A 15,264-nucleotide genomic window follows, 5' to 3' on the forward strand; every position below is an offset into this window, starting at 1 on the left:
ATGAATACACTGCATATTGTATGTGCAAATGTTGTCATTTTAGCCGACTGATCTTGCAAATAACCATGGAATGAGAGTGTATTATTACATACACAGCATTAAGTGTATCATTACAGTTTTTTGTTGTTCACTATCATTCATTTCTTCTTTACATCTATTGTGGATCACCACATCCAGTAAGTTGCATTTCACACCAAGGGCCACACTGCGGATAGAAAAACGTTTTATTAATACTTCCTATAGACTGTTTAATATGAAAAGGCATAACAGAGTTGTGAGTTGAACTGTCCCTATTATGTGAACTATTTAAAATATATATGGATTGTGCAATACATATTGTTAATAAAAACAAACAGAAATATGTGCAAGCAATATTTTTTTTACAACAGTGGCAGCTGGTGAACAAAGAGAAAAAAAAACTCAGGAAGTTCATCCTATGCTAAGGCTTTTTATTTAGGCTAAACTCAGGCCTCAACATCTATACATTTTGTTTAAAAAATAATAATTAACATTTCTGTAGACCTAGTGTAAACTCGACTGTTTGTTTTATACCCTGGTACTTACAAAGGTGATTCAGATCTCATACACAGTATTTCTAAAAGGACCTGTTGTAATGTTTACACAACTAACTGCAAAGAGTTACCTCAAATATACATATATATTTTTGAATAGCCTACCTTTCCACAGGTGGAATGACTTATGTAGAAGTCCACACACCTTTCCTATGCATTTTTTTTAAAGAAACAAATTACTTTCTTTTAGCTGAACAAGGTTCTTTGTGTTTAAAAAAAGGCTTTTCAAGCTTTTTCCTAGTTTGGTTTGTATTGCAACACCTACAGTTTTCATTTTTCGTCATTGTATGATGCTTAAACAAAGGAACAAGTTTCGACTTTTATTTTGAAAAATATTCGAGTAGTGGCCACATTGAAATATTCGTTATTGTCGCTGGCTACATGCTGCTGCTGTTTGTCTATGGTTCCATAGTCCTTTTATTAACGGTAAATCATGGGGGATTCTATTGAAAAGTCTCAAGAAAATCAGGGGGAATCGTGCCCTAGCAAGAAGCAGAAAATTGCATCAGATACCAACAAGAACAGTGGCGATGGATCTGCAGATCAGAGCATTTTATCAAAGTTTCAGATCAAGAAAGTACTGCGTGATTCAACGCGGGAAAAAAACATCTTCATTCATGGAGAGGTAGGCAGTTGTCTTGCTCACTAATGCAGTTTGTTTCAATTCACCTGACTCGAGTGTGACCGGCGTCAGGCAGTCACTTTTTTTTCTTTTGACTCTTCTATTCTTAGGTTTAGGATGTTGCTTTTTCCTGTTTTGCGTGCCGTATAACTAGCCAACTGGCTTCACACTTTTTAAATTTGTGTATATCTGTGCAACTATAGCTCGGCTACATAACTCATTTGAATATGAAATATATCTCAATAGTTCGCCATCAATGTTTGGTATTTGAAACCATGATCCTTCTTTTTAAGTATTTCATTTAATTTCATCTTTATACGGTAACAGGGCAATGGTACACGTGCATTTGTTGACAAACTGAAGGATATGGAACCGGCAATGTGAAAATACTAACACTGAAAACTACACTCTTCCTGTCGGCTCCTGTACTCAACATTATATAAGTATTATTGTATGATGCATTGTACATCGCATCGTTAACGAATAACAACGAATCCACTGGACAAAAATGAATATACTTCCCTGGCCATACAAAAGGGTATTTTGCCGGTGTGGCGAAACTACGTACAGCAACAGTGTTTTATTCACACCGACAGGGTGCTTAATGGCCACTTTATTTGCAACTTGACAAACTGGACGATCAATGATGCTGTGGAAAATATTACAGGCAGTTGTTGTCTCTTTTTCCGTCAAGATTGATGACCAGGAGGCCATTGTGATCCTGGAGAAGACTCCCATAGGGCAAGACACTCTCGTCGAGCTGCTCAAAGACTCCAGCCTGCAGCTGAAGATGAAAAATGACATCTACAGCAATTACCTGCTCATACCTCCTGCCCATCTTAACGGTATGTGTGAGACCAGCGATCCTTCTCCCTCCTCAGGAGTCCTCATTCTGGCCCCAGTCTGGCCCCCTCCCTCCTGCATATCATACATTGATCCCAGTGTAACGGTAACCAGCTGGTACAGTGCTGGGCAGTGAGTTAACCTAACTCCCCGACACCTTCAGAGATGGTCTTGCAGCAGACGCTAGTGACAGATGCTAACACCTCACCCATGGGGTTTAGCCTCTTTGCCAGCGCGCCCGCCTCCCGTGTTTAAAGTTGCAAGTTCGAGTCTGGTGTGGGACTGTACTTGTCTACACAATGACCAATGCAGGTTATACCACCATGTAGTCTTCATGAGACGCATTCTGTTCCATATGTACGTACTATGTACTGTAGGTATTAATCAGATGTAGTTTGCTTGACATGTACCGTGCAATATGAACCAGACTGGATATGCTATTGGTTAATTGTACACCCTTCCTCACCAGTAAATGTTTTGCAGTGAATTAAAGAACATTAAGGTTTAAGTTGACATCTCTTGTCTTTGTCTTTTACTGGCACTCAGATATCAAAACATCACTGATTTGCCCAGCAACCCAGAAGCATGTGAAGAAGTATCAGACCCAGGAGACATTTCTGGTGGAAGAGACGGAGGAGGACTATCGTTCCATAACCCTCCCCTACATTCAGAGCCAAAGCTTCAGTGTGCAGGTGTGCTTGTCGCGCTTGTCGCTGCCTTCACGCTTTTCCCACCTTAATTGGTTTAGTGTCACAGTGTAATGTTGTGAATGCATGTGAATGTAAGCGTATGAATATTAGCATGTGGATTTCTGTGTCACCTCCTGCTGGTGGTCCTCCTTGTAGTCTGCATTCTTTGGGTACCTTTATGTTCTGCCTTTTAAATGCTTTTTCCTTTGACCTGCCCCTCTGCAGTGGGTCTACAACATCTTGGAGAAGAAAGCAGAGGTTGAACGGATCGTTTTTGAAGATCCAGATCCCAAAATTGGCTTTGTTTTACTCCCAGATTTTAAGTGGGACACAAAGCAGGTAAAACGTCATGTGTTGCAGAGTCAGACCTACCATTTCAGCTCAATCTGTATTTTTTTTCTTACTTCTTTTATCGGCTAATTTATCTGTTTTAATACCATTTGTTGTCATCCCACCACTTTTTCATCTGACGAACTGCCAGGACCATGACATGATTCATTGTTTCATCTTCACTCTCAGACAGGTTTGAATGCATTGGTGTGTCCTCTCTGTTTCAGCTGGACGACCTGTACTTGATTGCTATCGTTCGTCAAAAGGACATCAAAAGCCTGAGGGACCTCCGATCAGAACACATCCCTTTGCTTGAAAACATTCTGAAGAAAGGGCAGGTGAGGACATTTTTCCCTTTCTTTTTGTCAGCTTTCATTAGAAAGATCTGGAAATATATTACTCTCTGAGAGATCATTTTAGATGGTTTTTTTCGGTCCGGCGAGTGAAGGCCTAAATGAAATGATTCTAAACATTGGCTTTCACAGGAGGGAATTCTTCAGCGATTCAGTGTCCCTGCTTGTAAGCTGCGCATCTACCTGCACTACCAGCCGTCCTACTATCACTTGCACGTGCACTTCACCTCGCTGAGTCACGATGCGCCGGGCTCAGGGGTGGAGAAAGCCCACCTGCTCTCCGACGTCATCTTGAACGTGAAGGCAAACCCCACGTACTACCAGCACCGCCCCCTAACTTTCACTCTACGGGCAGACGACAACCTCACGGCCAAGTTCAGAGAGGCTGGAAAACTCCCTGACTGCTGACTTTAAAATGTCATCGTCTTTTTAAGTGTGGTTTTTTTTATCTGGTTTTGTATTAACGTTTTTTGTAATTGCAGCCATTTAAATTAAAGAGGACCTTTTATCCTTCTCTGGGTTTTCCCTTTCCCTTTCTTATTGTGCATGTAAGCGGTCTACAAAGCCCTTAGTGTACGCCAGAGAAAGTAGAGAGTAGAACTCTTCCGCAGAACCACTTTTCTTAGCTGTCACCTTGTTGGAATTCCAGCCCTTTTCCTTTGTTACAAGATGATAAAATCTCGTAACACAGTCCTTATTACCGGCCTAGCGGACCAATCAGAGCACACTGGGTTAATCGGTTGGGAGGGCTTAAAGACACAGGAGCTCTAACAAAGCGTGCAATGTCGTGTCGTGTAAGGGTGTCATCAGTCAATGTTTTGCTGTTTGACATCATGAAAATTAAGCCATTCACAGCTTATCAGCTGGAATTGTAGTTTCAGTTTCACTGGACTGGGGGTTCATAAGGGTAAACTCATTCAATGCATTGTGTGGTCAAAAATAAAACAAACAGGGCCTTTTTTCAATAAACACAAAAAAAACAATCAGTGATGTGGAAAATTGGAAATATTGTTTAATTGACATTAAAGACTACATAATGTACATAATGACTGCTTCAACATAATTTTTAAAGTAAGCCACTGTATTTTGAAAGCAACTACATTTCTTATGACAAGCTAACCTTTAAAATGCAAAAAGAAAAACAAAGGATAAAGCCCTCAGATGACAGTGTTTTTATAGGATAGATGGTGGTAGCTGGCCATCTGTAGGTTGTGAAAAACAAAGAAACAATAAATTCCTATGGAAAAAGGGGATTGGACTGATGTCAAGGCTGTACACTTAACTATCATGAGCATGTAAAATAAAAAATAAAATGTTTTGTAAATAGTTTATAACTATTAATTAAAGGGATACCATTTAAACAATTCTAATGCAGGGCTGTCAAAGCAAAATGAATAAGGCCTTACAATTATCTCAAACGCATATTGGTTGTTCATCACATGTAAAATATAATCTTGGAGGATATTGAAGATAGCACATGAAGTGTTGCTATTAAGTAATGAAACTTATTATGAGATATATGAGCATAACAAATAGCTATCATTACAATTGAAAAACAGCATTTGTCTCATTTAATATCCACACCTGGTAAAGCTAGAACAAGCTGGAGACTTCATCTGTATGTTTGACTTTACAGTAGGAAAATGGTGCGTATTTATATATTGTATAGGCATACATTTTAAAGTATCATTTCTAACTAACTACTTTTTCAAAATTAGACTATTTGTATCAACTGCTCAAACGCTACCAGGCTAGCCCTAAACACAAGGGGCTTTTTCCCTGTGCATGCCAGTATAGCTCTGTGAAAACGATAACATCACCACCGCCGCAAAATTCTTTAGAAAAGGTAAGTAATCTTTCAGCTCTTGTCTTCACTCCCCTCAGTTGCCAGTTGTGTGCTTTGCTTAAAGCAAGCGATGACCTACACATTCTTCTGACGTCTGAGCTAGCTGCCACCAGCAGCATCCTACAAAAAGCAAAAACGGTCAAAAGGTTTATAATGTATCACAATCTGTTCCCTTCCAGTCAATTCACTCACACAGATAGTATGGGATTTAACGTCACAGCTTTTCACGTCCTCACATGTCTGTCTGAAGACACCTCCATTCAGGCCTAAGGGCAAGGCAAGTTTTTTTATATAGCACAGGTCACACAGTAGGGATCACCAATATATTTTTCTGTAGTGATCTGAGACATCTAGCAGGTGTATACTGCTGAAAAATATCTGAGAGGTCATTTGGACCTGTCCCATTTAGGGACTTTTTAAGCAGCATTGCTTTAAAGTCAATTCTGTGAGTGTAAGGACTTTCAGTTTTCGTAAAAACTCTAGCAGCTGCAGTTCCTTTTCTGTTCTAATGTGTATGTTTTGACATTCTTAGAAGAACTATAGGAGCAGAGTGTTTCTTTTCCAACCTTAAAGGTGTACCTAGCAGCTACCTGGAGCCCATTACTACATCACCGGTGCCATCCTGGGAACTGCCATGCAGTGCTGGGCGCTCTGTGCTGTTCTGCTTTTGAATCATTAGAGTCTGTGGACATGAAGTTCTTATCCTAGAAGACTGCTCTTCTCCTCGCTGTGGTCTCAGGAAAGTGTGTGTCTGATATTCATGCCTTATCTGCACATCCTTCATGCACCCAGTTTGCACCTGGTGACACAAAGGTCACTTTACATCCTAATGTTGCTTACGTGCCTAAGGTCTACCATGTCTTTCTCTCCTCCGTGTACCTCTGTGAAGCAGAAGAGGCTGCATACAGTGTGCATCAATGTCATGCCTTCTCCAACATCACAACGTCTATATTAGTTTCCCATCGCTTTAAACTTCTTAATTATTTCCATGATAGTGGAAATGGGTATTTTCAACTGTTTAGAGATTTTCTTGTGTCCATTTCTTGATTTGTGCAGCTCAACAACTTTTCGTCGCACATCGTCACTGTGTTATTTGGGTCTTTCCCATAGTGATGAATGACTAATGGAATTTGGCCTGTGTCACCTCATATTTGTATGCCAGTGGAACTAGAAGTCATGGTTGACCTCATAAGAGTTCCTTATCAAACAGGTGAACTTAAAAATGTAAAATATGACTGGAAATATACTTCAGTTAGATTTTAATAAAAGATTTTTCTAGGGGTGCCAATCATTTTTTTCAATAATTTTACTTCAATGAAAAGGTAAGATTTTTGTGAATATTTTGAGTGAAAAACCAAGAGGTTTAAAAGCAAAGACATGTTTTTTTATAGTCTGTTTAGCTCATATTCACTAGGGGTGCCAATATTTGTGGAGGGCACTGTATAGGAGCAGAGTGTTTTTTTTTCAACATTAAATGTGTACCTAGCGGCTACCTGGAGCCCATTACTACATCACCGGTGCCATCCTGGGAACTGCCTGCAGTGCTGGGTGCTCTGTGCTGTTCTGCTTTTGAATCATCTGTGCTGTTCTGCGTTTGAATCAGTCTTCTTATCCTAGAAGACTGCTCTTCTCCTCGCTGTGATATTCATGCCTTATCTGCACATCCTTCATGCACCCAGTTTGCAACTGGTGACACAAAGGTCACTTTACATCCTAATGCTGCTTACGGGCCTAGGGTGTCCCATGTCTTATGGCTTTGGATTTATTTGCCTTCTCTCCTCCTTGTACCTCTGTGAAGCAGAGGAGGCTGCATACAGTGTGCATCAAGGTCATGCCTTTACTTCTCCAACATCACAACGTCTACGTATATTAGTTTCCCATCCCATTTAAGTAACTCCGAGCCCACTCACCACCTCTCCCTCCGCGATGTTTCTACGCAGGCGTTCCCAAAACTGCACCCTCTCTGCCTCATCCTGCGGCCAGTCCAGGTACGTACGCATCCTCACCAGCTTCGCCAGTCTTATCAACACCACACACAGCATAGCCACAGCATTAATTAATTCATTATTATTAATAATAATAATAATAATAATAATAATAATAATAATAATAATAATAATAATAAGAAAGCTTTATTTGTATAGCACCTTTCATACAAAAAAATGCAGCTCAAAGTGCTTTACATAGAGACACAATCAGGAGCATTCACAAAATAAAAGAATCCAACACAAGCAGTAACATTTCACACATTTCAAATATGTAAAGATTTAAAAGATCTAAAACAAATCAGGGGCACATCACACAATAAAAGATAAAAAGAATAAAAGATATAAGAGCACGTAGGCCAGGCCATTTATGGTTAAAACGAACCACAGTGAACAGTATTGGCTTACCGGTGAAATGCTGAGAGCTCAAAGGGAGAGATACGGTCGAAGAAAATGAGAATGAGTCTGTGTTTGTGCTCGGCCAGCAGACGGTGTGTGGCCATGCGCAGCTCCAGAGAGCACCAGTCGCTACGCAGGTAGCAGCGACTGAGCACACAGACTGTCCGCCGGCTTTTGTAGATGCTCTCTGCGATGTTGTCCACGATTCCTTTACCCACCTGTTGTGGAGATACATTAAAGTAAAAGTATGCAACAATTATACTTCAGGATTAGGGTAATGATAAGCAGTTTTAACTTAAAATAACAGCTTGAGGGATAACCGGACACCGGACACCTTGGACGTAGTCCCAGTAGAAACGTTAAATCGCCGTTCCATATCAATGCTCTTGAATGGTTACCATTGACAACCAACGTAACGTTTTGTTTTTTGAAAAACAGCCGGTTCCAGGCACTACTTTCTCTAACGGGAGCTCTAGGCTTCAAATCAAGAATTCATCAGGTTATTATGCATATTACATTTCCTAAAGATAAAGGAAATTCTAAATAATAATAATAATAATAATAATAAAAACATTTTTGGATGTTGTAAACGGGAGATAAGCGGGATAACGGCCTCCGAGCTGTCCAGTTCTACGAAGTTAATGGACGCTGCGGGGCAAAGAACACCACGACGCGGAGCGGAGTGGTGTCGCTCCGCAGAAGTCCAGAACTGGAAAGCTTGTCGGCCGTTATCCCTTACATAATGTCAAAGTCAGCACATTTCAAGAGATTTCGTTAGTTTTAGACGCTAGCAGTTAAAAAAGTTTTTTAGGAGAGGCCTACAAGAAATGTTTTTTTTTTCTTTTCATTTAAGAAAAGAAAATGAAATGTTCAGAAGATAAAAATATGAACATAAATAAATGTATGCTAAGGGTTAAATGTTGCTAAAAGGACACACGATGACACAAGAGTACACAGATGTCTCAGTCACTTATATAGTATTGCCACTAAGACCAGAGAACCCGTCAACTCAACAGTGAAAATGAGGGGGAAAACAGAAACAATTTTTCCATGATTTATAAGCAGAGACCCGTTTTTGCGCTGTCTGAGCCTGTTTCAACATGGTTTAATGCTTTAGGCATAGCTAACGGTTAGGGATAACTGTTAACTGCAGTTATAGGGTTACATCTTATTGGTCTGATCAGCTTACCTCAAAGTCTCTGTTGTGCAGGCAGAGTCTGAGCCTTGGCTCACCCTGTTCTTCTAGCCGAGGAGCCAGCTCCCCCAGCACCCACGCTTCATCCTGGCTGCTGAAAGACACAAACGCGTCAAACTGCACCTCCTCCTCCTCCTCTTCCTCCACATCTTCATACAACAATCCTCCTCTCCTCTTCCTCCTCCTCCTTTGCCCGATTCTTCTTTCCAGCCAACCACGTCCTCGGAAGAAGAGCACCAGGAAAGGCCAACGTCCGAAATTGTAGCCGAGTGCAGTAGCCATGAGGAGAGAGATGGTGAGAGCTGTGCCAAGGTAACAGAGGTACTCCACATCTGTTTGGCACAGACGCTCCATAGTTGATAAAAAGTTGAGCTTCCTATAGTGCCACACACACTCCTGTCTCTGGAGGTAGATAACCTGAGAGTACACGAATACACACAGGCAAGGATTTACTATCAACCCCAGTGAGAAGAAGAAAGAGATGAGAAGAGAAAATGTCACATTTTATACTTGGTTTATTATGTGTGAATTATGATGGAGGTTGACTACAAAGAACACATTTGAGGTACACAGACGGTGGTATAGGTGAAACAAACAAAAGGGGAGTTTGAATTATTACAGTGCATGAAATGCCCTGTATTGTTATTCCTAGGCTTCTTCTTCTTCTTCTTCTTCTTCTTCTTGTTACCTTTTTCTGCGATTAATTCAGCCCGAACCGCTTAACGTAGAAACTTCATTCAAACTTTGACGCGTAGGTCTTGTAAACGACACTTATGCTATGTATTTTTCACTTTTCTAAACTTTATACTTTTTAAGATATTAAAGAAAAACAAACATAAATTTCTTCCATTGACTTACATTGGGCCATTATGACATCATAATAGGGTCTTTAAACTGGCTTGCACCTGTGCTTCACTGACAGCTGCACCAAATCAAAGGAACCTCTACTCTCTCTGTCCCTCTCAATTTAACTGTAACTAGGAACATTAAGACACCATCCATTCTCTACTTTTTTTTCTCTCCATCTCTCCATCTTTCTCTCTCAGTCAACTTTCTCTCACACTCAATCTCTCTTCTTCACTCCATTTTTATCTCCTTTTTTCAATATTTTCACTCTCTCTTTATCTCTTCATCCAGAGCCACTCTTGTTCACTCTTCTTTCCTTCTTCCACTCTTCTTTCCTTTCTTATTTTCTTCTTTCACTCTTCTTTCCTTCTTTCACTCTTCTTTCTTTTCTTATTTCCTTCTTCCACTCTTCTTTCCTTCCTTCACTCTTCTTTCCTTTCTTCTTTCATTATTTCACTCTTCTTTCTTTTCTTCTTTCCTTCTTCCACTCTTCTTTCCTTTCTTCACTCTTCTTTCTTTTCTTCTTTCCTTCTTTCACTCTTCTTTCCTTCTTCCGCTCTTCTCTCCTTTCTTCACTCTTCTTTCCTTTTGTCTTTCCTTCTTCCACTCTTCTTTCCTTTCTTCTTTCCTTCTTTCACTCTTCTTTCTTTTCTTCTTCCTTTCTTAACCTTTGCATTTCATGCACTGGTATTTCCTTCAGGAAATGCATTTTCTAGTTACTTAATGTATTATTAAGCAAACAAAAACTAAAAAAAGTAGCCTACCTGAGTATGTTTGGATTATAACTTAATTAATTATTAAACAAACAAAACAAAAAAAAACAGTACCTGAGTATGTATGGATTATAACTTAATTAATTAATTATTAAACAAACAAAACAAAAAAACAGTACCTGAGTTTGTATGGATCTCTCTGCCCATGTCAACAGCCAACTGTTTTTGCAGTCACAGCGAAAATCTACTTTGTCGAAAACAACAATGGTCAATGAAGGGAGCGTGTCAAAGACCCCCTCCAACAGAAGGAGTGGTGATGCACTGTAAAGACGCAGCACACGCAGAGCGGTGAGGTTCTGGAACATGCTCTTGGTGAGGAAAGTGAATCGGCAGTTGCTCAGGACCAGGATCTGCAGTTTTGAGAGGTTTTGAAAAATCATTTCTGGGTTTGTTTGCTTGGCAAAGTTGAGGTTGGTCAATTTAAGGCGTTTTAGGTGCCTCAGTGTGCTGATCCCATCGTAGCGCAAAGAGACTTTGTCAATGTGGGTGTAGTACTCGAATGACTCGAGATTGGGGAAGTTGCGGACCATGAACCTATTTTTACAGGCGAACCGTTCGCTGTCCACTTTTAACTCTTTGACTGCTTTAAAAAAATGATTTTCACACGGGCTGCACTCCAGTAAGTCTCCGTTCAGATGAAGGACGAGAGAACCATTTGGAGGGCTCATTTCTGAACTTATTAGGAGGTTCGTCCCAGGCCCAGAATCTATACTGAGATAACGCAGTTTAGGTGGTACCCCATAAAATATCATGTTGATATTTAGAAAGTATATGATATCTAGCTTTCCAAGCCTCAGCTCTTGCAGCTCTTTCTGTTTCCGGAAGACTCCTTCTTCTATACTTTCAATCGAATTCTTATCTATGTCTAGAACCTGTAGAGCTGGAAGCCACCTGAAGTCATCAGTATGGAGTTTGCTTAACTTGTTGTTTGTGAGCTTTAAAATCCGGAGATGAGATAATCCATGGAATGCCTTCTCTTCCAGTGTTGCGATCAGATTAAAACTCAAATCAAGGATCTCCAGTTTAGTCATACAGGAAAACTGATAGGCTGTGATTGTAGGGAGTAGATTAATTTCCAGATTGACAGAGATGAGATTTGAAACTGCTCCATGTTGACCTGCGCAGAAGTCTGATTTATTCAGTTTCACTTGAACAATGTCTAAAGCCACCACATTTGTCAAATTTGTCCAGAATCTTAAATCGAGGTTATGTATTTTGGAGTTCCAAATTCCGAGCTTTTCTAATTGTTTTTCACACGTTTCATTATTATCCGTAGCAAATAATGTCTCAGCCTGGATGTGGTTTAGTGTAAGTGACTTCACTCCCAGGCGACACACTAGGTGCCAGAGGCTCTTAAAGTCAACATGCAGTTTTTCAACAATGTCTCCACTCAGCTGAAGTTCCATCACCTGCCCAATTCCAGATTCCCAGATTGTGCTAACTGACTTTCCTTGAAAAGTCAACGAGAGACTAGAGAGATTCTGGAAAACTTTCAGAGAGTCTGTCTCTATGGTGGCAACGGGTGTCCCTAGAAGACTGAGCACTTTTACTTGAGACAGAACAGCAGTGGGCCACTCCCTTGTGCCAGTGACGCAACCTTGGTTTTTGATAGCTGTGATTTGGCTCTCGTCCAGCGTCAGATTGTGCAGCTTTGACATACCAGTGGGGAACAGGCAGAAAACCTCTCCAAGGTCGGTTGAACCAATTCTCTGCAAGTGCAAGTTTGCAAGCCCTAGCAGGGGTTTGAAGATTTCATTTGAAACACCAGGCAACTTTAAACCACTTATGTCCAGCCCCTCTAGATGCTCCAAACCTTCAAACACCCCAGGGTCCAAAGAAACGTCCCTCCATGTGGCGTCATGAAACTGAAGAAACAGACTTGTGAGGTTTGGCAGACCAGTAAAGGCGCCAGATTCAACCCTCTTGATGTGAAATCCTGAGATATGGAGATGCTTTAGTGAGGGGAAACGAGAGAAAGCCCCGTGGTGAATGATCAAGTCGTTCTGAAGGATGCAGAGTGTCTTCACGCCCGGCTTCACCTCTGTGAGGTCTTTTTCCAGATTGGTCACATTGCATTCGGCATATGGCCATAGGTCAGGTCCATGCCAGCACGGGACGGTATTCCCCATGTCAGTGAGTTGCTCCTCGTCAAAGTTCTCACAGTGTCGGGCGATGTAAGCAGACAGTTTGCCCCAGAGACTGAGAGTCACCAGCAGCAAAATGGTGAAGAGCTTACCAACTGGCAAACCACACACAGAACTCATGATGAGGGATTTTGTTTTACAGTGCGCCAACAAAATGTCCTCAGTCACCTATCCTTTCGTCTATTACTGTGACACAGTTCCAACACGTACACAACCCAACTTCAAATTTACATTTTTCCTCTTGACGGTAGTCATATTTCTTCACTTCACAATTCAAAAGCTTTACTCACGCAAAGGTGTCTCATTGCTCGGAAGTTCCACTGAGGATTAAGGTGTAGATACTATGAGAGAAGCACCCAGCTGAAGTTAGGATTAGAATTAGATTCAGTTGTTCAGTCGCATGAACAGTCCAGACATCTGTGCCTCTGCAAAGTTGACATCAAGTACGTGGCAAAACTGGAAGATGCAGAAGGGGAACTGAAAAAGTGGTTTATCAACAAGCAAATAAATAAGGCACGGTGGTGTTAAAGCTTTTTTTTAAGCTAAACATATCCTCTGGCAGTGAGACTGACAGGCAGTCAACACCTGCTGTAAAAAGCTGTTACTGCAGTTAAGCTGTTGTGTAGTTTGCATTGCTGCTGCAATCAATTTAACAGTGTACTAGTTAACTGAAACTATTGGCATCTCAGGATACCTTGCTCAGATTTGCCAAACATTACAAATAACTCTTGTCATTTAGGGCAGGGAAAGAGTTAAAGCTTTTCCCCCACAGCAGTATGGCTCACAAACAAGACCCATGCATCACACTGCCAATATGATCTGTGTAGCACATTTAAGAAAAAACATTGTCTGGTTCACACTGAAAAGTGCTGGTTAATGTGACCTGTTAAAAAACTGATAAATTCAAGAAAACAGGGCCTTGAGGAACTGAAAATAGCAGCAGATCAAAAGATAAACAGATAGCAGAGGGTAAAAATAAGTTCACTTGGTGTGAATACATGAACACAGCCATTCTTGTGTGCAGTTCTGTTCACTTGTTTGTTTCGTGACGAGTAATTGCCTGGTCCTTCACTGTTGATATATTCTGAAGTTACTGTATTTGAGGTTTCTTTCGAAACTAGTGTAAGAAATAGTGACAAATAGTAGCCTGACGATGTCATACTCATAATTCTAGTCAGAATATGAGTCTGAGACCGGACCACTGGGCTGTGATTATGGGGCGTGTTTCAACGAACCAGGAAAGAAAATTCCTCTTCGCTGAATTGGATACCTAGAACCAATCAGAGCAACGTAGTATTATTACCATCTGATAGATTAAACTTTTACCTGATCCCGTAGGAAGGACGGCAAAAACATCTTTTCAATCGACAAATGCCTTGATCGCGTTTCTCTGTTCCTCTTTCAAAATGACGTTACTTAATTAGCACTCAAGGCTAGAAGCTACCATTAGTTCTAATGTTTTTTTTGTCTACGCTGTTAGCATAACCTTTCAATAATGGTCTAGAGTGCATAAGTTAAGACCTACAATCCTAGGCAACATTGGTGTTGCGTATACACAACTAACCGAGTCAATGTAGACATAAAAAAAGTCGTGTAGATACCTTAAATCATATCAAATATGTCCCACTAAGCTCCCGAGACGGCGCCATCTTTGTTCGATGTATACCGGTATTCTATCTATGTCTGTCCATCAACGTATAAAGCCCGCCCTTACAATTTGAATGGTCAGATCCCTTTTCGGGGCCGTTTAAACCCTCCCAACTAGCTCGACTCCAGACTGAATCTCCCGGACCAAAAATTTTGTGGGCGGAGTTCAGGCTGGTATCCAGGCTAGACAAATAGTGGTCCCAACCTCAAATTGTCTTTCAACTGACTGTACCAACTTTTTGCTTTTACTTTACTTAGTCCTCGATTCTAATCCCTTTTTGTCAAAGTCAGTGAATTGCTCCTCACGGTCCACTAGCTGTCTGTTCAGTGTTTTATGCTCGAAAAACATCTCCTGGCTTTGTAAATCGAGACAAACATTGTGGCTCAGACCAAGCAAAAATCATACCAAGCCAATAAAAGCAGAGCTTCGAGGAGCACGAAAGGGGTGTAATTTGATTGGCTGTTAGCTCAATCATCACCAACCTTAAGTGCAACCGAATTCTCAAACCCTAGATTTAAAAACCCAATTACCTTTGGAGTAAAACAATGAAAAACTTTTATTCCTCGATATTTTTATAGATGAGATACACTCGACAGCTTTAAACACATAGAAAACATTACAATGCTCGCACACATATATTCGTACCATCACATTTTTATTATTTTGGAAACATAGAATCAGCCTATTCTAGAGAGTGTAAAAAACAACCTAAACTTATATTCAAGCCAAAACAGAAGATGCACACGAATAATTATTGAACACGTTAAACGTTTCAATTAATTTCAACACTTTCTCTACCACATTAAGTAAATCTCTGACCAGAGAGACACACCTGAAAGTCAGTTTAATCTTGAATGTTCAGTGTCAAATGTTTTTAAAGGGATTTTTCTCACTTCCATGTACTGTTAGATATTTTTTAAATTGCAATATTATAAAACATTGTCCTGTAAAGTTCAATGAGCGCTTAAACAAGCAATGGCATACAATGTATGAAATAATAAAAGAATAAACAAGACCAC

General features: G+C 40.5%; 2 protein-coding genes across 2 annotated transcripts; one reads left to right on the plus strand and one right to left on the minus strand.

The window, feature by feature from the left end:
- Nucleotides 1-1,005: 1,005 nt before the first annotated feature.
- Nucleotides 1,006-3,917, plus strand: dcps (decapping enzyme, scavenger; the record flags this gene model as incomplete). The annotated part of the gene is made up of 6 exons (XM_080857314.1): nt 1,006-1,197; nt 1,889-2,039; nt 2,584-2,729; nt 2,952-3,065; nt 3,284-3,394; nt 3,542-3,917. The coding sequence occupies 6 exons, from the start codon at nt 1,006-1,008 to the stop codon at nt 3,815-3,817; spliced, it is 990 nt and encodes a 329-aa protein (XP_080713440.1). The 3' UTR covers nt 3,818-3,917.
- Nucleotides 3,918-5,354: 1,437 nt separating this feature from the next.
- Nucleotides 5,355-12,717, minus strand: LOC308380646 (toll-like receptor 12; the record flags this gene model as incomplete). Its single annotated transcript, XM_080858053.1, has 6 exons — nt 5,355-5,375; nt 7,166-7,274; nt 7,649-7,857; nt 8,829-9,251; nt 10,573-11,033; nt 12,051-12,717. 6 exons carry the CDS (start codon nt 12,715-12,717, stop codon nt 5,355-5,357), a joined length of 1,890 nt encoding a protein of 629 aa, XP_080714179.1.
- Between the last annotated feature and the right edge of the window lie 2,547 nt (nt 12,718-15,264).

Source organism: Sprattus sprattus (genome assembly GCF_963457725.1).
Source record: "Sprattus sprattus genome assembly, chromosome: 19".
NCBI lineage: Eukaryota > Metazoa > Chordata > Actinopteri > Clupeiformes > Clupeidae > Sprattus > Sprattus sprattus.